General features: G+C 50.0%; 1 protein-coding gene across 7 annotated transcripts in view; it reads right to left on the reverse strand.

The window, feature by feature from the left end:
- Positions 1 to 21,689, reverse strand: part of LOC119955955 — a 114,692-nt gene that overhangs the window by 92,022 nt on the left and 981 nt on the right. For 6 of the 7 annotated variants that reach the window (XM_038782626.1, XM_038782624.1, XM_038782625.1 and 3 more), the window contains exon 1: positions 3,782 to 3,895. The exons of the other annotated variant lie outside the window; for it this stretch is intronic. In XM_038782626.1, the coding sequence (XP_038638554.1) occupies positions 3,782 to 3,839 (58 nt within the window). In that variant the 5' untranslated portion in view covers positions 3,840 to 3,895. Of the gene's footprint in view, positions 1 to 3,781; positions 3,896 to 21,689 lie in introns of those variants that run through there. 7 annotated transcript variants of the gene reach the window in all.

Below are 21,689 nucleotides of genomic sequence, written 5' to 3' on the forward strand. Positions count from 1 at the left end.
CTCCAGGGTCCCAGGTTCGATTCTGGCTTGGTCACTGTCTGTGCGGAGTCTGCACATCCTCCCCGTGTGTGCGTGGGTTTCCTCCGGGTGCTCCGGTTTCCTCCCACAGTCCAAAGATGTGCAGGTTAGGTGGATTGGCCATGATAAATTGCCCTTAGTGTCCAATATTGCCCTTAGTGTTGGGTGGGGTTACTGGGTTATGGGGATAGGGTGGAGGTGTTGACCTTGGGTAGGGTGCTCTTCCCAAGAGCCGGTGCAGACTCGATGGGCTGAATGGCCTCCTTCTGCACTGTACATTCTATGTAAATCAATGTAAACGCACACTTCTCCTTGTTGTAAGTTAGGTTGAGGAGAGTGGCGGTGCGGAGAAATTTGGCAAGGTTGGCGTCATGGTCCTGCTGATCGTGGGCCGCATATGGTGACATTGTCAAGGTACAGGAAGGTGGCCCGCAGCCCGTACCGGTCGACCATTCGGTCCATTTCCCGTTGGAAAACTGAGGCTCCGTTGGTGACGCCGAAGGGAACCCTGAGAAAGTGGTAGAGGCGGCCATCTGCCTCGAAGGCAGTGTATGGGCGGTCCGCCTCAGGTATGGGGAGCTGGTGGTAGGTGGATTTTAGGTCCACAGTTGAGAAGACCTGGTACTGTGCAATCTGATTGACCACATCAGATATGCGTGGGAGGGGGTACGCATCGAGCTGCATGTAACTATTGATGGTCTGGCTGAAGTCCACGACCATTCTGCATTTCTCCCCATTTTTCACCACTACCACTGGGGCTCTCCAGGGGCTGTTTCTGGCCTCAATGATGCCTTCCCGGAGCAGTGGCTGGACTTCGGACCTGATGAAGGTCCTGTCCTGGGAGCTGTACCATCTGCTCCTGGTGGCAATGGGTTTACAATCGGGGGTTAAGTTTGCAAATAGGGAAGGTAGGTCGACCTTTAGGGTCGTGAGGCCGCACACAGTGAGGGGTGGTAGGGGCCCGTCGAATTTCAATGTTAAGCTCTGGAGGTTGCACTGGAAGTCCAGGCCGAGTAGTAAGGCAGCGTAAAGGTTGGGGAGGATGTGGAGTCGGAAGCCGGTAAACTCCACGCCCTGGACAGTGAGAGTGGCTATGCAGTATCCCCGGATCGCCATGTAGTGGGACCCGGAGGCCAGGGAGATTCTCTGATTGGCGGGGTGTACAAGGGAGCAGCGCCTTACCGTATCAGGATGAATGAAGCACTCGGTGCTCCTGGAGTCCAGCAGACAGGAGATCTCGTGCCCATCGATTTTCACATTTGTAGAGGCGGTTGCTAGGTTGTGTGGGCGAGACTGGTCAATCGTGACCGAGGCGAGACGCGGCTAGTCGTCGATAGTGGAAGGCGATGGGGTGCTCAGGAGGCATGGGTCCTGGTGCGGTGGTGGAGCCCATGGGCCGCACGTGTCGTGGGGAAGACAAGATGGCGGCGCTTGGGGCTCCTGGGGAGAACAAGATGGCGGCGCCCACGGGCTGCACGTGGTGGGGGCTGAACAAGATGGCGACACCCATGGGCTGCACGTGGTCCAAAGAGGGAACGATGGTGGCGCCCACTGGCCGTGCGTGGTCCGAGGGGAAGATGGCGGTGCTCACTGGCCGTACGATGGCCGGGGGGGGGGGGGGTTCGGAACAATAGTGGCGACTAAGCGGGCCTGGCACACCGCAGCAAAGTGCCCCTCCTTGCCCCAGGCCTTACAAAGGGTGCTCTGGGCCGGGCAACATTGTTTGGGGTGTTCTGGCTGCCCACAGAAGTAACATCTGGGGCCCCCGGGGTTGGCCGGCAGGCGCGCAGCACAGGCGTGGGGTTGGCTGAGTGGGGTCCCCGATGGGGCGGCCGTCTGCAGAGTCCACGATGCGTAGGAGGGGGCCGCTCAGCCGGGGGTGTAGGCCTGGATGTTGCGCGATGCGATCGTCAGTGAGAGCGCAAGCTTTTTGGTTGCTGGAAGGTCGAGCCTGGCCCCTTCTAAGAGGCGCTGGCGGATGTAATTTGACCTTATCCCTGTAACAAAAGTGTCCCTCATAAGCAAATTCGAGTGTTCCATGGCCGTGATGGCCTGACAGTCACAGTCTCTGATTAGGGGGATTAGAGCACACCAGAAATCTTCTACTGACTCACCAGGGAATTGACAACGAGTGGAAACGATGTGTCTGGCGTAAAGTGTGTTAGTCCGCTGAGCATAGTTTTCTTTCAGTAGCGACATGGCGTCGTCGTAGGTCGGCGAGTCCTGGATAAGCGGAAAGACCTTGGAGCTCAGCCGTGTATAGAGGATCTGAATCTTCTGAGCTTCCGGGATAGGGTCTGGTGCAGACCTGATGTCAGCTTCGAAACAGGCCAGCCAATGTTCAAAGTCCTTTTTGGTGTTGCCTGATTGCAGATCCAGCTTCAGGCGATCCGGCTTGATGCGGAGGTCCATCCTCTCAAAATTTTAGTGTATTAAATTGATGCACAATCAATTACACAAAGACGAGAGTTGGATGCAATCAAGGCTTTAATACACTAAGATGTGTGGCCTCCTACAGCAGCTGGCGTAAAGGCTGCTGTACGAGGAGCACGCATATTTATATTCCGCCTACTGGGCAGAGCCAGCAGGCAAGGAACTACCCCCATTCCTGAAATACAGGGGTCTTACCACAAATCACCTAATATATACATCAGTGGTGACTACCATAGGTGTCACATAATCTTCCTCTCCTCAAGGTGCACTGTGATAACGTCTGTTGGAACTTGCCTCTGGCAGTTTCTATTTGGCCAGCAAAGTGAACAGAATTCCAGGCAAGAGTCTGCGCTGTCTACCATCCAGTCAATGGCAGCAAAAAAGATCTCGGACCCTCAACAGAACTGCTAACTGCAGTTTGATTGATGACTCCAGACTCTGGACACATAAAACTGAAACCGATACTGTTCCATTGTGGTTGTGCCCTGAATCCTCTTCCTTTTTCCTTATCACACATTTATTTTGCGATGTAAAAGGGAGTGGACGTTACAATGTTACAAAACCACTCGTGTGTGTGTGTGTGTGTGTGCGCGCGCATATGCAGCCGCAGTGGACCTAAATACCATCTGATCCAATTTTTCCTTTTCAAACTTAATGTATTTTTCATTTGTTTCAACTGCAACAAATGGTGCAACGCACATCAATTTTTCTATTATAGTACAGGTAGGTAAAACACTAAAAAAAAACAAATACCATTTTAGTTTTCCATAAAAGGGCACAGCATACAACAGCAAGCAAGTTATGACTTGATGAGGCAGAAGTCAGGAGTTTTAAATTATCCTAATGTGAGAAAAAATTTCTTGATACAGTTGTTGGATCATTATACTCCTTTGCTACTGTGATTAATCAAAATGGAGACGACTGCACATTTTTAACGGAAATCTGGATGAATATTTGAAGAGAGTGGACTGTCGGGGGAGACAGCCAGATAGTTAGACAGTCAGCAAATACAATGGTTGATTCAACTGCTTTTGTGGTCTAAGTTTATATTATTAATTATAATTATTATTACGCTATCATTAATTACAATTAAAGTATACCAATTTTTACTTCACTACAGAAAAAACCCTTGATTATTTTCTCATGCGTTGAATTTACCATTTTTATTCCATACGAACAAGATCCTTAATAAAAACAACAGTAACACGATTTGTATTTATATTGCTCTTTTAAGATTGCAAAACATCCTTAGCTGTAGAAGAAAAATAAAAAAATCTGCAGATCAATAGTTGACAGCTAATTGCACAAATAAATATACGATTCTTCCTACCCGAAGGCAAAGATATGAGAATGGAAAACAAGGTGAAATAAAACGTGAAGGCTTCCATGGTGACTGCAGTTTTTGCTGTACTTTTGAAGTCAACCCCCCCCAACCCCCCAGACACTCCCCCAGTGATGCAAAATGGAGTATTATAACATGTTATTATGAATGCATTTAGGAATTATGACCTCACATAGTACTATGATGTCACTGCTTTGCTTTAATCCAGTTTCAGTTGTATTTATTTCCTATGACACTATAATAGTGTGGCATTGTAATTTGATGGAGCTTAAGCATGCAACCCAAACTAAAGACCAAAGGGTAATCAAACTGTATAATGAGAAAAAGTTGATTTGGTTAATTATGGACAAATTGTGTACTTGCTTCTGTAAATTTTCTCTAAATCTGAGCTATCTTTTATGTCGTTGTGTCCTTGATTACACATCATGTAATTCTTATACCTCAAATTACAAGACTAATACCATATTTACAAATAATTTACAAGTCATACTACTTTGCATGCGAACTACATATGTTTATTACAGTGGAAAATGACACCATTGCTGTCAGCATCTTCAACACCGCTTTTCTTGGCCTTTGTCGTTTTCTGACAAAAGTCCAATCTGTTTTTTATTGAGAGGAACAATCACATGCATTATACAATGGTTAAAACTTAGCTTCTTCTTAGAAGGGCCGTACAGTCTACTCCAAATCCATTTTCTTTAGTTCTTGGCCTGAATTTTATATTCTGAGGTTGGACTTGTGCCTGACCCAAATGCACATAAAATTGCGCAAAATGACATCACGTGTGCGTTCCGCCACCACTGCGCATACGTACAATATTGAGGCGGTGGTCATGCACATGAGTGGGAGCTGTGTCGACCCACAGGGTCCATTAAGGCAACTAAAGAGCTTACTGAGATTTTTATTAAGTTTTAATATTTTGTACAAAATATGCAAATCAACCCATATATCAACAACCTCAATAAACCATACCAAACCAAGAACCAAAACCCCACTACCCAATAGATTGCCCCCCCCCCTACGCCCCAGCAGTTCACAGTAACCAGGTCCCTAAAATGCAAAATAAATAGATGCCATCAATTGCTCCCTTCTCTCAAGAAGCAAAAACTTAATTGAGTCACTCAGCCATGCTGCGGCACCGGGCGGTGCCACATGTCACCAAATCAACAGGATCCACGGCCGAGCCAGCAATGAGGCAAAAGCTAATTGCGGATAGTGATGAGGACTGTCAGAGGATGCAGCAGGATATAAATAAATGGGAGAAGTGGGCGGAGAGATGGCAGGTGGGGTTTAATCCAGACAAATGTATATTGTAAATACCTTTGCGTTGCAATAAATCAAAATTGCTTTTTTATCAACTCGTTTCAGACTCATTTGTGGTCAACAAAAGTGTTATTGATATATAATACTTAGTAATTATAGATGGTGATAATCAAGGAAGGAAGACATTTGGAGATCCTGGTAATAAAAAACCAGTTGAACAACTGGATATGATCACATGAGGTTCTTCTGCATTTTTAGCCCATTCCCTTCTTAAAGGGACAATCCAACATGGCCGTTCACATTCAATAGTTTTTATCAGGTAAAAAAATTAGCCAACAATCTCACTGCTGGTAGTTGTGTGGTTTTGAAGCTTTGGGGGTTAACTGTAGAGTTGCTTTCTCTCAATCAGTTCACCATGGCGATGGGTCTGTAATATGCGCAATAACTGGTCATCACCGAATTTCTTCGCTGCAACAGAACATTCCGGAGTTAATTACAGACTGTAATATCCAACGATGAATTATAGTCTGGAATCTGGTTGCGGATTTGACGGTTTATATGTTTAGAATCATGGATACCGGGGATTGAACTACAAATTGAAATCTAATCTCGGGGTTTAGATTGTGTTATGACACCCTGGGCAAGTACGCAGTCAATTCCAGCCCACATGCCCTGGAGTCACAACACAAGTGAATTAACAATAATTCCTCCAAGAATACCCAAATTCTTTGGCCCTTTGCTGCCCAATAATTACAGTCATCAGGTTTGTAAGTTGTAACACAATTACTGTCTATTTATGCCAAACACTATAATGGAATGTGCAGTAAATAACTGGATAACAATAAGTTAACACCTATTACCCCCTTTGACTGTCTCACCCTCTGCCCATGCACACAACACAGACAAACAATAGGTTGGACAGTGAGAGCCCTTTTCCTTGGATAGTGATGGCGAGCACGAGGGGACATAGCTTTAAGTAGCTTTAGGGGCCTCACGGTAGCATGGTGGTTAGCATCAATGCTTCACAGCTCCAGGGTCTCAGGTTCGATTCCCGGCTGGGTCACTGTCTGTGTGGAGTCTGCACGTCCTCCCCGTGTGTGCGTGGGTTTCCTCCGGGTGCTCCGGTTTCCTCCCACAGTCCAAAGATGTGCGGGTTAGGTGGATTGGCCATGCTAAATTGCCCATAGTGTAAGGTTAATGGGGGGATTGTTGGGTTACAGGTATACGGGTTACGTGGGTTTAAGTAGGGTGATCATTGCTCGGCACAACATTGAGGGCCGAAGGGCCTGTTCTGTGCTGTACTGTTCTAAAAAAGTTCAGGGGAGATAGATATAGGACAGATGCCAGAGGTAGGTTCTTTACTCAGAGAGTTGTAAGGGCGTAGAATGCCCTGTCTGCAACAGTTGTGGACTCGCCAACATTAAGGGCATTTAAATGGCCATTGGATAAACATATGGATGATAATGGAATAGTGTAGATGGGCTTTAGATTGGTTTCACAGGTTGGCGCAACATCGAGGGCCGAAGGGCCTGTATTGCACTGTAATGTTCTATGTTCTAAACGTGAGGTGATGCATTTTGGAAGGTCTAATACAGGTAGGAAATATACAATGTGGTGAATGTATAATATAAATTCACACTGTATACCACTGTGTCCCTGTGGGCTCCATCTGTGAGCCGTTGCGCGGCCCTGCCCACAGGGGGAGATGAGGAGCATGTACAGGGCTCCGCCCTTGGCTCCACCCACAACCGGAAGTATAAAGTGCTACGGTCTTGCGAGCCTGCCTTCAGTTCAGCTAGTTGCAGGCAGGCTGTTGTAAGTCGATTAAAGCCACAGTTTACTTCTAATTGTATCCTTGAGTGAATTGATAGTCGTATCAATTTAATCGACTTAAAAAAACTACCATGGAATCAGCCCTCAAACCTGATCGACTAGAACTTGATCCACAGGCCACAGAAGCTTAGGAAATATTTCTGCATTGGCTTTGGTGCTTCAAGGCCTACCTGGCTGCGTCGACTACCTCCGCTGTTACTGAAGAACAGAAACTCAGTCTTCTACACGCACGGGTGAGCCATCGTATTTCAACTCAACTTGATAGTACCGACTCGTACACCGAGGCCCTCGCGATACTCGACCGCCTGTACATGCGGCACGTAAATGAGGTTCACGGGCGGCATATTTTTACAACCCGCCGCCAGCGCCCTGCAGAATCGCTAGAAGACTACCTGCGCGACCGGAAAGCTCTAGCACGAGAATGTAACTTCCAGGCTGTGACAGCCTCCCAGCACTACCCGTCTGAGATGTGTATGTTGCAGGGGTCCGGTCTAACTATGTGCGCCAGCGTCTCCTCGAAAAAGGGTCCCAGAACCTGGAGGACACGGTAACACTAGCGACCTCGTTAGGTCGCTTTTCAAAGCTTAAACTCGTTCCCAGCCGACCACGCGACCCCATTGTGGACCCCCGACCAGAGACTACCCCAGGCTTGCGCCGCGCGGCCACCCGCCCACCACGGAGGGATATTGTGCCACTTTTGCGGCCAGCCCCAACACCCCCAGCAGCACTGCCCGGCCTGCAACGCGACCTGCAGCAGCTGCAGGCGGAAAGAACACTTTGCGAAGTTATGCCTGACAAAAACTAAAAACTCCAACTGGAACGCTACCCAGAACAATCGCCCCTCCAACTCACAGACCAGCAGACTCCGCAATGTGGCAGCGTGTCTGCCGCCTCCGCACGATGTGCGACTCATGGGGGCCGCCATCTTGGCAACCCTCCCCCACACAGCCGGCCACATGCGATCAACGGGGGCCGCCATCTTGGCCATCACCCGATATGCAAATCGACGACTACGACCTCCACGGACAGTCATCACGGGGCCACTCCAGCACCGCTGACCATGCCACCGACTACGTGCAGCTCAGCGCAGTCACTTTGGACTAGTCGCGGCCAAAGCACCTCAGAAGCTCCATGATGTCAGTTCAAGTCAACGGTTATAAGACACCGTGCCTCTTCGACTCCGGGAGCACCGAGAGCTTCGTTCACCCAGACCTGGTAAGACGCTGCTCGCTCCCGATATTTCCAACACAGCAAACTGTCTCCCTCGCCTCGGGGTCGCACTCTGTCCACATACAAGGGCGCACTGTTGCAACACTAACGATACAGGGCGCCAACTACTCCAATTGTATGTACTCCCAGACATCTGCGCCCCTCTCCTACTCGGACTCGATTGTCAGTGTAACCTCAGGAGCCTAACACTCAGCTTCGGCGGACCCCTTCCCCCTCTCCCTATATGCAGTTCAGCAACACAAAAAATCGACCCCCCTCCACTCTTCGCTGATCTCACCGCTAACTGCAAACCAGTGGCCACTCGCAGCAGGAGGTATAGCCTGCAGGGCAGGGTATTTATTAGAGCCGAAGTCCAGCGGCTCTTATGTGAGGGAGTCATAGAGGCCAGTAACAGCCCCTGGAGAGCTCAGGTGGTGGTTGTCAAGACCGGGGAAAAGTGGTTGATTACAGCCAGACTATTAACCGGTTCACGCACCTCGATGCGTACCCCCTTCCCCGGATTGCAGACATGGTAAATCAGATCGCCCAGATCTTCTCCACAGTGGATCTGAGGTCTGCAAACCACCAGCTCCCAATCCACCCGGAGAACCGCAACTACACGGCGTTTGGGGCAGACGGCTGCCTCTTCCATTTCCTCCGGGTCCTCTTTGGCATCACGAATGGGGTCTCGGTGTTCCAACGAGCAATGGACCGAATGGTGGACCAGTACGGGCTGCGGGCTACGTTTCCGTACTTGGATAACGTCGCCATCTGCAACCATGACCAGCAGGACCACGACGCCAACCTCCACCGATTTCTCCAAACCGCCCAAAGACTCAACCTCACATATAATAAGGAAAAATGCGTTTTCCGCACAACCAGACTAGCCATCCTCGGCTACGTCGTGGAAAACGGGGTCCTAGGACCTGACCCTGACCGTATGCAACTCCCTTACTCTTACAACTCCCTCTCCCTCACTGTTGCAGGGCCCTCACGAGATGCCTCGGATTTTTCTCCTACTACGCCCAGTGGGTCTCCCAGTATGCGGACAAAGCCCACCCACTATTTAAGACCACACTCTTCCCACTGTCAGCCGAGGCCCTCCAGGCCTGCAACTGCATTAAGGAGGACATCGCCAAAGCCGCCATGCGGGCGGTGGATGAATCCGTCCCATTTCAGGTGGAGAGCGACGCCTCAGAGGTCGCTCTCACTGCCACTCTGAACCAGGCAGGTAGGCCAGTAACGTTCTTCTCCCGAACCCTCTCCGCTTCGGAACTTCGACACTCCTCAGTCAAAAAGGAAGCCCAAGCCATTGTGGAAGCCGTGCGGCACTGGAGGCACTACCTCGCAGGTCATGCTGGTCATCACCGGCCAGAGATCGGTTGCCTTTATGTTCAATTACTTGCAGCGGGGCAAAATCTTGAGGTGGAGGATCTAACTCTCCACCTATAATTATGATATCGTATACCGTCCAGGGAAGCTCAACGAGCTCCCAAATATGCCCTGTCCCGCGGGGGTCACCCGGCTCGACCACTACGTCAAGGCCCGCAATCTGCCTTTCTCCACTGAGGAGGTTAAAGCTGTCACCAGGAATTGCCCGGTCTGCGTGGAGTGTAAACCACACTTCTATAGACCAGACAAGGCCCACCTGGTAAAGGCATCCCGGCCCTTTGAACGCCTGAGTATCGATTTCAAAGGGCCCCTTCCCTCGACCAACCGTAATGTTTATTTCCTTAACTTCATAGATGAATTCTCTCGCTTCCCGTTTGCCATCCTGTGCCCCAATATGACCTCCCATACAGTCATCAGAGCCCTGCACAGTGTCTTCACCCTGTTTGGTTTCCCTAACTATGTCCACAGCGACAGGGGTTCGTCCTTCATGAGCGACGAGCTGTGCCACTACCTGCTCGACAAGGATATCGCCTCGAGCAGGACTACCAGCTATAACCCCGGGGGAACGGGCAGGTGGAGAGGGAGAACGCGATGGTCTGGAAGACCGTCCGACTGACCCTACGGTCCAGGAATCTCCCGACCTCCCACTGGCAGGAGGTCCTCCCCGACGCGCTCCATGCAATTAGGTCCCTCCTGTGTACGGCCACTAATCAGACTCCTCACGAGCGATTATTTGTTTTACCTAGGGGCACTACCACGGGGGCCTCGCTTCCATCCTGATTGAGGACACCGGGCCCTGTCCTCCTTCGGAAGCACGTCCGGACATATAAAACAGATCCGCTGGTACAGAGGGTCCTACTATTACATTCAAACCCCCACTACGCATTTATCGAGCACCCCGATGGCCGACAGGACACCGTTTCCCTCTGGGACATGGCGCCTGCAGGATCCACCACTACTACTACCACTACCGCCGAGGTAACCCTCACACCACACCACACCCCACCCAACCCCCCACGTCCTCCGCCCCTGCACCTACAGGTTTCCTGCGCCCCCTTTCACCCGTCACACCGGTCAGGAACGAAGCTCGGAAAGAACCACCCCCGGAGTCCACCCTCGGATTCACACCGGACATCAGCACACAGCCATCCGAAGCGGCTGCAACTCCGGTGCTCCGCCGGTCCCAGCGAACGATTCGAGCACCGGACCGACTCAACTTATTGACCCGTCACCCCAGCCGGACTTGATTATTTTAACAGGGGGTGAATGTATAATATAAATTCACGCTGTATACTACTGTGTCCCTGTGGGCTCCATCTGTGAGCCGTTGCGCGGCTCGGCCCACAGGGGGAGATGAGGAGCATGTACAGGGCTCCGCCCTTGTCACTGCCAATGGCTCCAGCCACAACCGGAAGTATAAAGTGCTGCGGTCTTGCGAACCTGCCTTCAGTTCAGCTAGTCGCAGGCAGGCTCAGTTGTAAGTCAATTAAAGCCACAGTTTACTTCTACTCGTGTCCTTGAGTGAATTGATGGTCGCATCATACAATAAATGGCAGAACCCTTAAGAATGGTGTGCTTGCCTTCATCGGTTGAGTATAAAAATTGGCAAGCCATGTTGCAGCTGAATGGAATCAAGCCACACTTGGAATATAGTGTTCAATTCTGATTGCCACATTACTAGAAGAATGTGGAGGCTTTGGAGAAGGTACAGAAGAGGTTTACCAGTGTATTGGCTGGTATGGAATGCATCAATTATGAGGAGAGGGTGAATATACATGGTTGTTTTCACTGGAACAACGGAGATCAGGGGTGACCCTGATAGAAGTCTACAAAATTATGGGGGGCATGGACAGAGTAGACATTCCGAATGAATAGGATGGGAATAGAGGGATAATGAGTCCGGATGTGTAGAAGGTTTTAGGTTAGACAGGCAGCATGGTCAGCACAGGCTTGGAGAGCAGAAGGGCCTCTTCTTGTGCTAAACTTTTCTTTGCTCTTTGTAAAGCGTTGCCATCACTCCCATCTTCAGATCAGTTAGTCTGACACCCCAAATATCGCAATTAACGGACAGGGCTCCAATTCCACATTTAAAATTCCCAATACTGTGTTAAAAATGGTCCCTAAAAACTCACCAATTCAGGGCAGGACCAGAACATGTGCACATGGTTTGCTGGTCCGCTCAAGCACCACTCACGCCTTATCCTCAACTTCTTCAAAGAAACCGACTTATTCTGGACTTGGTACACCCTGAACACCACCTTAAGCTGAATCAAACTTAACCTTGTGCAGGATGACATAGTATTCATTCTACGGAGAAATCACACCACGCCTCCTCCAAAATGGGACCCCTCTTCTCTTCCCCCCCCTAACCTTCACCTCCCCACCAATAACTGCTCTTCCCCCATGCTCCGTCCATATATCCCAGATGTGCTGCCCTCCTCCGACCCTGCACATGAAACAATTCTCTCCAGCAAAGCGGATGGCAGCGCCACCGGGAATGTTGGGAACGCTCGCCGGACCCAATCATGCCCTGAAAGTACCTAAACATATACATCCCAACAAGGCCTACCTTCTCCCTCAGTTCCTCCCCGTCAGCAAACTGATACTCCAAAAAAAGTCCTTAACCCACAATAAAAGATCATCAGCATACAAAGACCCTGTGCTCCACTTCCCCCTCACAATCCCTCTCTACTTGTCCGAGGCCCTCAAGGCAATTGTCAATGGCTCAATTGCCAATGCAAACAACAACAGGGACATATGACAATACTGCCTTGTCCCCCTCTTCAACCTAAAGGGCCCAAGATATGTTGTTAGTTCGCACACTAGATGTCGGTGCCTTGTACAACAACCACACCCACGACACAAACCCAGGCCCGAACCAAAACTTCTCGAGAACCGTAAACAAGCATCTCCAATCAACCCTATCAAAGACCTTTTCTGAGTCCAACGACACAATTATATCTGGCTCTAGCTCTATCTCCAGTGCAAGAACAGCATTGTGTAACCACCTCACATTAGACGACAGCATCCTGCCCTTGACAAAACCCAACTGGTCCTCTCCCTCAACCTCCAGGAGGCACGACTCCAACCTTAGCACCAAAACCTTAGTTAGAAGGTTTGCATCCACATTAAGCAGAGAAATCGGCCAATACGACCCACAATCCTTGGGATCCTTACCCTTCTTTAGAAGGGGGAGATAGAAGCCTGGCCCAGCATTTCAATAAGGGAACCCCATGACAGTGAATAATTGTGGATGGCACGGTAGCACAGTGGTTAGTACTGTTGCATCGCAGCTCCAGGGTCCCAGGTTCGATTCCGGTTTGGGTCACTGTTTGTGCGGAGTCTGCATGTTGTTCCAGTGTCTGTATGGGTTTCCTCCGTGTGCTCCTGTTTCCTCCCACAGTCCAAAGATGTGCAGGTTAGGTGGATTGGCCATGCTAAATTGCCCGTAGTGTCCAAAAAGGTTAGATGGAGTTAAAGGATTGGATGCTCTTTACAGGGGCCTCTGCAGACTCGATTGTCCGAATGGCCTCCTTCTGCACTGTAAATTCTATGATTCTATCATGCATCCCAGAATTAATGGGGCCAACTGATTCTCAAACTTCTTATAAAATTCTACCAGGAATTCCCAGCCTGCATCTTCCCCAATGCCATACACACCTCCTCGAATCCCAACAGCGCCTCCAAATCTCACAGAATTTAAAGTGCAGGAGGCCATTCGGCTCATCAAGCTGCACCTGCCCTTGGAAAGAGCATCCTACCTAAGCCCACACCTCTACCTTAGCCCACACCTCTACTCTATCCATGTAACCCCATTTTACCGTACCTTTTATTTGGACACTAAGGGCAATTTAGCATAGCCAATCCACCTACCCCAAAATTCCTCCACTGCCTGAAGAAACTCCAATCCCTTGAAGAACCCCAACATCTCTTGCTCATCATCCGGCCATTCCGACTTTTAAAGCCCCTTGTAGAAGGGCCGAAACACCTCAATCTTCTCTGGAGCAGACACCAATCCCCTCCCAGGCTCATGCACCGACACAATCTCCCTAGCTGCTTCTTGTCACCTAAACTGATGAGCAAACAGGTGACTCGCGTTCCCGCCATACTTGCACACCGCCCCCTTTATCCCCCGCAGCTGACACACCGCCCTGTCCATTGACAATAGGTTAAATTGCATTTACAGCTTCTTCCTCGTGCCCAAAGCTCTGGCACAGGATCACCCTAACCACCACCAAGATCTCATCCACCAACTCCTGCCTTGCCTCCCTATTTATGTGAGACTTGTACAAAATGGCCTCGCCCCTTATAATGCCTCCCACAACATAGAGGGCGAGACCTCCCCCTTTTCGTTCCATGTCACGTAGTCCCCTATGGCCCTAGAAATCTTAACACAGAACCCAAGATCAGCCAGCAACCCGCGTCCAATCGTCATCTAGTACACTGTGCCCAATCCGCCTCCAGCCTCAAATCCACCCAATGCAGTGCATGGTCCAAAACGACCACTGCAAAATATTCCACACCTCTTACCTCAGAGATCAAATCCTTGAGAAGTCAATCCTTGAGTATACCTTGTGCACTGGCAAAAAAAATGAAAACTCCTTCCCCCGGGTTCACAAACCCCCAAGGATCTACCCCGTCTCGTTTATTTAAAAAAAATATATTTTTATTCTCCTCCTTTTTCACATTTTCTCCCAAATTTGCACCTACCAACAATAAACAATAAGCAGTAACGAATATATTGTCAATCCCCATATCATCAACAACAATCCCATCCTCCCACAAAACCCCAAACAACTGCCTGCATGTTAGAACATAGAGCAGTACAGCACAGAACAGGCCCTTCGGCCCTCAATGTTGTGCCGAGCATTGTCCGAAACCAAGATCAATCTATCCCACTCCCTGTCATTCTGGTGTGCTCCATGTGCCTATCCAATAACCGCTTGAAAGTTCCGAAAGTGTCTGATTCCACTATCACAGCAAGCAGTCCATTCCACACCCTAACCACGCTCTGAGTAAAGAACCTACCTCGGATATCCCTCCTATATCTCCCACCCTGAATCTTATAGTTATGCCCCCTTGTAACAGCTACATCCACCCGAGGAAGTAGTCTCTGAACGTCCACTCTATCTATCCCCTCATAATCCTCTATTAAGTCGCTGCTCATCCTCTTCCGCTCCTCTTCCAAAGAGAAACGCCCGAGCTCCCTCAACCTTTCCTCAGAAGACCTATCCTGCAAACCAGGCAGCATTCTGGTAAATCTCCTTTGCACCCTTTCCAATGCTTCCACATCCTTCCTATAATGAGGTGACCAGAACTGCACACGTTAACATAAACAAATAACAGAAGGGAATAAGGAATCAGCCATAGTCACCATTAACACATATAGTCCCCAACCACCCCACCTAATGTTCGATGTTATCCAATTCTTGAAAGTGCATAATGAATAATGCCCAAGAACCCCTCCATCCTTCCCCTCAGTTCAAATTTAACCTTCTCAAGAGTCAAGAATTCCAACAGGTCCCCCCGCCACGCCAGGGCACAGGGTGGAGAGAGGCTGCTCACCATCCCAACACGATTCGCTTTCGGGCGGTCAACGAGGCGAAGGCTACAACATCTGCCTCCGCTCCCGTTTCCAACTCCGGCCGGTGCGACACCACGAATATGGCCTACCGATGGCCCTGGTCCAGTTTCACCTGCGCCACTTTAAAGATTACCCTGAAAACCTCCTTCCAGTAATCATCCAGCTTCGGACAGAACTAAAAATATGCATGTAATTTGCGGGGCCACCCCTGCAACGTTTCCATACATCTTCTACCCCCTCAGAGAGCCGGCTCATCCTTGCCCTTGTGAGGTGTGCTCTATATACCACTTTCAGCTGTATCAGACCCAACCTCGCGCACGAGGTGGAGACGTTCACTCTCTGGCGCACCTCACACCAGACCCCCTCCTCTATAACCTCTCCCAACTCTTCCTCCCACTTTGCTTTGATCCCTTCCAGTGGTGCCTTCTCCTCTTCCAAAATAGCCCCGTAAACCGCCGACACTATCCCCTTCTCCAGTCCCCCTGTCGTCAGCTCTCCTCCAGCAATGTGAAGGCCGGCTCCACAGGTAAGCTCAGTGTCTCCTTCCTGGCAAAATTGCGAACCTGCATGTATCTAAACATTTCCCTTTGCTCCAGCCCATACTTCACTCCCAGCTCCTTCAATGCTGCAAACCGACCCCCAAGAAACAAATGTTTTAGTGTCTTAATCCCCTTCTCCTCCCATTTCCGAAAGTTTCCGTCCCACTTCCCTGGCTCAAATCTGTGGTTCCTCTGAATCGGCATTTCCCTTGACCCTGCACCCAACCCGAAACTGCCTCCAAATTCTCAATGAAGCTATTATTACCAGACTCCCTGAGTATTTCCCCGGGGCCATCGGGAGCGGCGTTGTCGCTAGTGCCTTCAATCGCAACCCCCTAAACAAACTCTCCTCCATTCTGACCTACTGGGAATCAACCCCTCTGACCCAGCACCGCACTTTCACCACATTCGCCACCCAGTAATAATACATCAGGTTCGGAAGACCCAAACCCCCTGCCTTCCCCTCTGTAGCAGCACCTTTCTAACTTGGCCCCCTTCCGTCCCCATATGAACGAGGTAATCATTCCTTCAATCTCTCTGAAAAATGTCATTGTCAGGAAAATCGACAGGCATTGGAAAATAAACAGAAATCGCCACGTATATGCACGTAATTTGCGGGGCCACCCCTGCAACTTTTCCATACATCTTCTACCCCCTCAAAGTGCCGGCTCATCCTTGCCCTTGTGAGGTGTGCTTTATATACCACTTTCAGCAGCATCAGACCCAACCTCGCGCAAGAGGTTCATTTTACCCGCCTGTACCCGACCTGCCAGTGACACAGGGAGACCATCCCACCTTGCCAGATCAGTTTTCACTCTCCCCACCAAACTACAAATGTTGTACCTATGGAGCCCCCCCCCCCCCCCCCCCCCCCCCAACCAACCTGCACCCCCAGGTATTAGTCAGTCCCTGCCCTACGGAATGGAAGCCGCCCTCACCCCTGCCCCACCCCCGGCCGATACACCACAAAATACTCACTCGTGTCTAGATTTAATTTGTACCCCAAAAAAGACCCAAACACCCGAAGCCGCTCCAATATTCCCCCTATTGACATACTCGGTTCCAACGCATATAACAAGTCACCGGCATAAAAGGACACCCTATGCTCTATCCCCCCCTGCACTATCCCTTTCCACAACCCCAAACTTCTTAACTCGATGTCCAACGGCTCAATCGCGAGTACAAACCAGCAAGGGGGGGGGGGGGGGTGGGGGGAGAGACATAGGACATCCCTGTCTAGTCCCGTAGTGGAGAGAAAAGTATCTTGAGCTGATGTTGTTTGTGCAGACGCTCACCCTCGGCTCCTTATATACTAGCTTTACCCAGTCCACAAATCTTGGTCCAATCCCAAACCGCTCCAGAGCTACCATCAAGTACCCCCATTCTACCCGGTCAAACAATTTCTTGTTGTCCAATGCCACAACCAACTCTGTTTCCTTCCCCTCCGCCGGTGCCATAACCACATTCAATACCCTTCTAACATTTGAAAAGAGCTGCCTCCCTCTCATGAACCCCATCTGATCTTCACCTATCAGCATGTGTAACTAACTGGGCTAAATCGCTGGCTTTGAAAACAGACCAAGCAGGCCAGCAGCACGGTTCGATTCCCGTAACAGCCTCCCCGAACAGGCGCCGGAATGTGGCGACTAGGGGCTTTTCACAGTAACTTAATTTGAAGCCTACTCGTGACAATAAGCGATTTTCATTTCATGTGAGGCACTCCTCCAGCCTACCTGTCAGTACCTTCGCCAATAGTTTTGCGTCCAAGTTTAAAAGTGATATGGACCTATACAACCCACACTCAGTCGGATCCTTATCTTTTTTAAGCAGCAGGAAAATCGATGCCTGCCCGAAAGTTTGCAGTAACACCCCATTTCCTATCACCTCCCCAAACATCCCCACCATCAGGGGTGCCAATTTATCCTTGTATTTTTTTATAATATTCCATCGGAAACCCATCTGGTCCTGCCACCTTCCCTGACTGCATCCTCCCAATCGCACCTTTTATCTCCTGCTCCACTATTGCTCCTTCTAATGTAGCCCTGTCCCCCTCCCATAACCTCGGGTACTCCAGCCCATCTTGAAATCCCTGCATTTCTCGGTCTCCCCCAGGTGGTTCTGACCTGTACAATGTAGCCACCTAAAATGGATGCTGAGCTACAAAAATAGGCCAAGCGCTAAGACTGCTGGGAAACAGACAGTTTAGCCAGAACAGCAGTCTGCAAAGAGAGCATTTTTGCATTCTGCAGCAGCAGAAACCAGTTTGGGCTCAGGTGAGAAGACCTTAGCTAGGTGCAAATGGCAAAACGCTTTGCATGCTAATGAGGCAATCAGACCTGAACACCCACACAATAGATACATTTGATTCTGAATGGACACATTTTAATCAAGGCCCAGACATCGAGGCACCAGAAACCTCCAAACAAAAGGGCATAAGAAACGCCCCCCCCATCACGGAGACCCCCTCGCATTGGGGAATTAAAACAGTATCGATGAGGAATTGACCCAATAGGTAGAGCCCGCCCAAGAAGAGGGAAGGACAATGGAACCCCTATAAAAGATAGGGACCTCGTGTTGTCCGGTCTGCTTTTCCGTGCTCCGGCTCTGACCACGACCTTGAAGATCCACTCTGACTCCAGCTGTTGAGCACCAGCCGCCGAACCGTAAGTGCCAGTACGACGCTCGCTACGCGAACTAAGCCCGCTAGAACCCCCAGTGACCAGAACGCTTGCTGAAGGTTGCAGCCCAAGACCAGGACGAAGGCCTCGCTCCCTGACCTTGCCTGTTCCTGTTAGATAAGTATTCTGATTACTTTAGTTTAGTCATAGCTTAGTCTCTTAGTGTGTGCATGAATATTTATTATTACTGTATAATAAATATTATCGTTTGGACCTTACTAATCGGTGTATCGTCTTTATTACTTTGAACTTGACCTTGGAATACTAGTGACGTTGTCTATACGGCAACTGGCGACTCCTAAAGCTGAATAAATACATAAGACAGAGCCTAGTGGTGTTAAGCACTTGGAAGTTAATACACCCCAATAAACGCGTTTTACGCCCATAGTAAAACGTGCAACAACAACCTCTCATAGAATTCCTCAAAGACCTTGTTAATCAGATCTGGAGCCACCACCAACTTCCCTGCCCTGTCCCTCACCTGAACAATTTCCTCCAAACCTGACCCGCTAACATACCACCTCTGCTATGGAGCTTTCTCTCCATGCTCGTAAACTGCACCCCTTGCTCGCCTTAGTTGGCACACTACCTACCTTGTAGATAGTCGGTCAAAGCTCGCCTGTAATTCGTTCCTATTTTTCAACTTCGCTGGGTCCCCACCTTTTGCATAACTCCTATCTACCTCCAGCATCTCATCTATTACCCTCTGCCGCTCCAACCTCTCCTTTTTGTCCACCCTGGTCTTAAAAAATATCACCTCACCCCTCACCACTGCCTTTAGAGCCTCCCAGACAACTGCCTTCGACACCTCACCTGTACAGTTGAAACCTACATATTCCTCAATTACTTTTTCAGTTTTGTCACATTAACCCTCAGTCCCCCAACAGTTAAAAGAACAAAAAAAATTACAGCACAGGAACAGGCCCTTCGGCCCTCCCAGCCTGCGCAGATCCAGATCCTTTATCTAAACCTGTTGCCTATTTTCCAAGGATCTACTTCTCTCTGTTCCCCGCCCGTTCATATATCTGTCCAGATGTATCTTAAATGATGCTATCATGCCCGCCTCTACCACCTCCGCTGGCAAAGCGTTCCAGGCACCCACCACCCTCTGCGTAAAAAACATTCCACATCTAATTTCCACACCTGCCTCTGTACTACCCCCTTCTCCAGTACCATATCCACCCAATGCAGAGCATGATCTGAGACTGCAAGTGTCAAGTTCTCCAACCCCTTAACCCCAGCCAGCAAAGCCTACCCCACCACACGAGCCTTCCGTGTGTATACCTTATGGACTGCCGAGAAAAACAATACTCCCGCTCCCTCGGGTGCAGAAACCTCCAAGGGTCCACCCCTCCCATTGCCACCATTAGCCCCAGCCAACGCCTTCGCCCCCCCCCCCCCAATCAGACCAGCGAGCGCGGCTGTGACCTGTCCAACCTTGACTCCTGCACCAAGTTCCAGTCTCCCCCCACGATCAGTTTGTGTCTCCAAGTCAGGGATGGCCCCCACCTTCGTTGCGAATCCCACATCGTCCCAATTGGGACCATATATACTTACAAGCGCCACTAGCCTCCCCTCCAGCACCCCTGTCGTAATCACATATCTACCTCCCTGATCTGCAACCGCATTCTCCATCTGGAACCATACTCTTTTGCTGACCATTACCGCTACCCCTCGAGCCATTCCGTCAAATCCAGAGTGAAACACCTAACTAACCTAGCCCTTTTTAAGTCTCACCTCGTCCATCACCCTCAAGTGAGTCTCCGGCAGCATTGCTACATATGCTTTCAAACTTTTAAGAAGCGCAAGCACCCTTGACCTCTTGACTGTACCTCCTAACCCCCTCACATTCCTCGTGACATTAACAACCCCCCCCCTCCCCCCCTTTCTTATCCACCATCATCACACCAGCGGGCTCTGCCCCATGAGCCTGACCCGCCCCATCCCTGATTAACATCGAACCCCTTCCCCACCTCCCAGAATCCCCCCCTGCACTTCCTCTTGAAAAAGCATCTGCCAGTATCGATCCCTTCCCCCCCGCCCTTGCTCTCCTCGTAGGCCCATCAAAACCTGCTAACCAGGCTCCAATGTCCGCAGCCCTCCTCACACCTCACCTCCATTCACTAGCCAACTTTAGTTAGTTAGCTAACTTAGTTAGTTAGGTGCTCCCACCACCAAAGGCATACCGTCCCATCCCACTCAGTCCCAGATGAAAAAAAAGCAATCCAACCCATACGATTCACTAAAATAACATAACCGTCGCAACAAAGAATGCCAATCAACCCAAACAATAACTTGAACTCGATAACAAAGTGAAGTGAAGTAAATTACAATACACGTCAATGAAAAGAAAGTTATAGCATTTATACATTTTCCAGCTCCGCTCCTCACATCTGTCCACAGCCTTCTGCCTTCACGAACGCTACAGCCGCCTTCACTGTTTCAAAATAAAAATCTTTGGCATTATATGTCACCCTCAGCTTCTCGGGTATACCATACCAAATTGTCGTACAGTGCCGCCTTCACTCGGCCGAGTGCCGCTCGACTCTTTGCCAACTCCACCGCCAAGTCCTGGTAAATCCGAACTCCAGGACCATCCCACTGCACCTCACGTTTCTGCTTCGCCCAGCTTAACACCTTCTTCTTCATGCGGTATTTATGGAAGCAGATAATTACTGCTCTTGGCGGTTCATTACTTTGGGCTTCGGCCTTAACGACCGATGAGCTCGGTCCAGCAGTTCTCACCCTCCCCATCAACTCCGCCAGCATCTTAGTGAAGTACTCTGTTGGCCTCGAGCCCTCTGTCCCTTCGGGCAAGCCCACAATTCTCAGATTGTGCCACCTCGAGCGGTTCTCCAAGTCCTCTAGCTTTGCTCAAAGTCCTCTTTTGCCCTCCCTCTGCAGCTCGTCCCCCATCGAGGTGACCTGGTCGCCGTGCTGCGGCATGACCTCCTCCACTACCTTCATCTTCTCGCCCTGCACTCTCACCTCGGCCGATATCTTTGCCCCACCCCTGCAGCGAGACAAAGAAAGAACCTTGGACAATGTTAGCACTCTCCTCTTCGCGCCAGTCACAATTTCACCCACCCACCCAAACAAACATCTCAGCCCATTGTCACCCACCCAAACATGCCCAACAGACCTAGCCTTTCTCCCCACTCCAACCCCGTTCATTAGCCTTCCCTCCCCTTATCGCTAGCAAAGTGGCCCCCAGCCAAGCTCTCTGATATCCCCAAAAAACAGTAACCACCCTTCTGGCCCAAATTCCCCACCAGCACACCCAAACCCCACCATCATTAACATACAGCTTTCCCACCAGAATACCCAAGACCATCCCCTTATCTTTATTAAACCCCTGCTCCAAATAAGACCACAAACACATACCCACATAGGCA

Source organism: Scyliorhinus canicula, chromosome 21 (genome assembly GCF_902713615.1).
Source record: "Scyliorhinus canicula chromosome 21, sScyCan1.1, whole genome shotgun sequence".
In the NCBI taxonomy this organism is placed as follows: domain Eukaryota; kingdom Metazoa; phylum Chordata; class Chondrichthyes; order Carcharhiniformes; family Scyliorhinidae; genus Scyliorhinus; species Scyliorhinus canicula.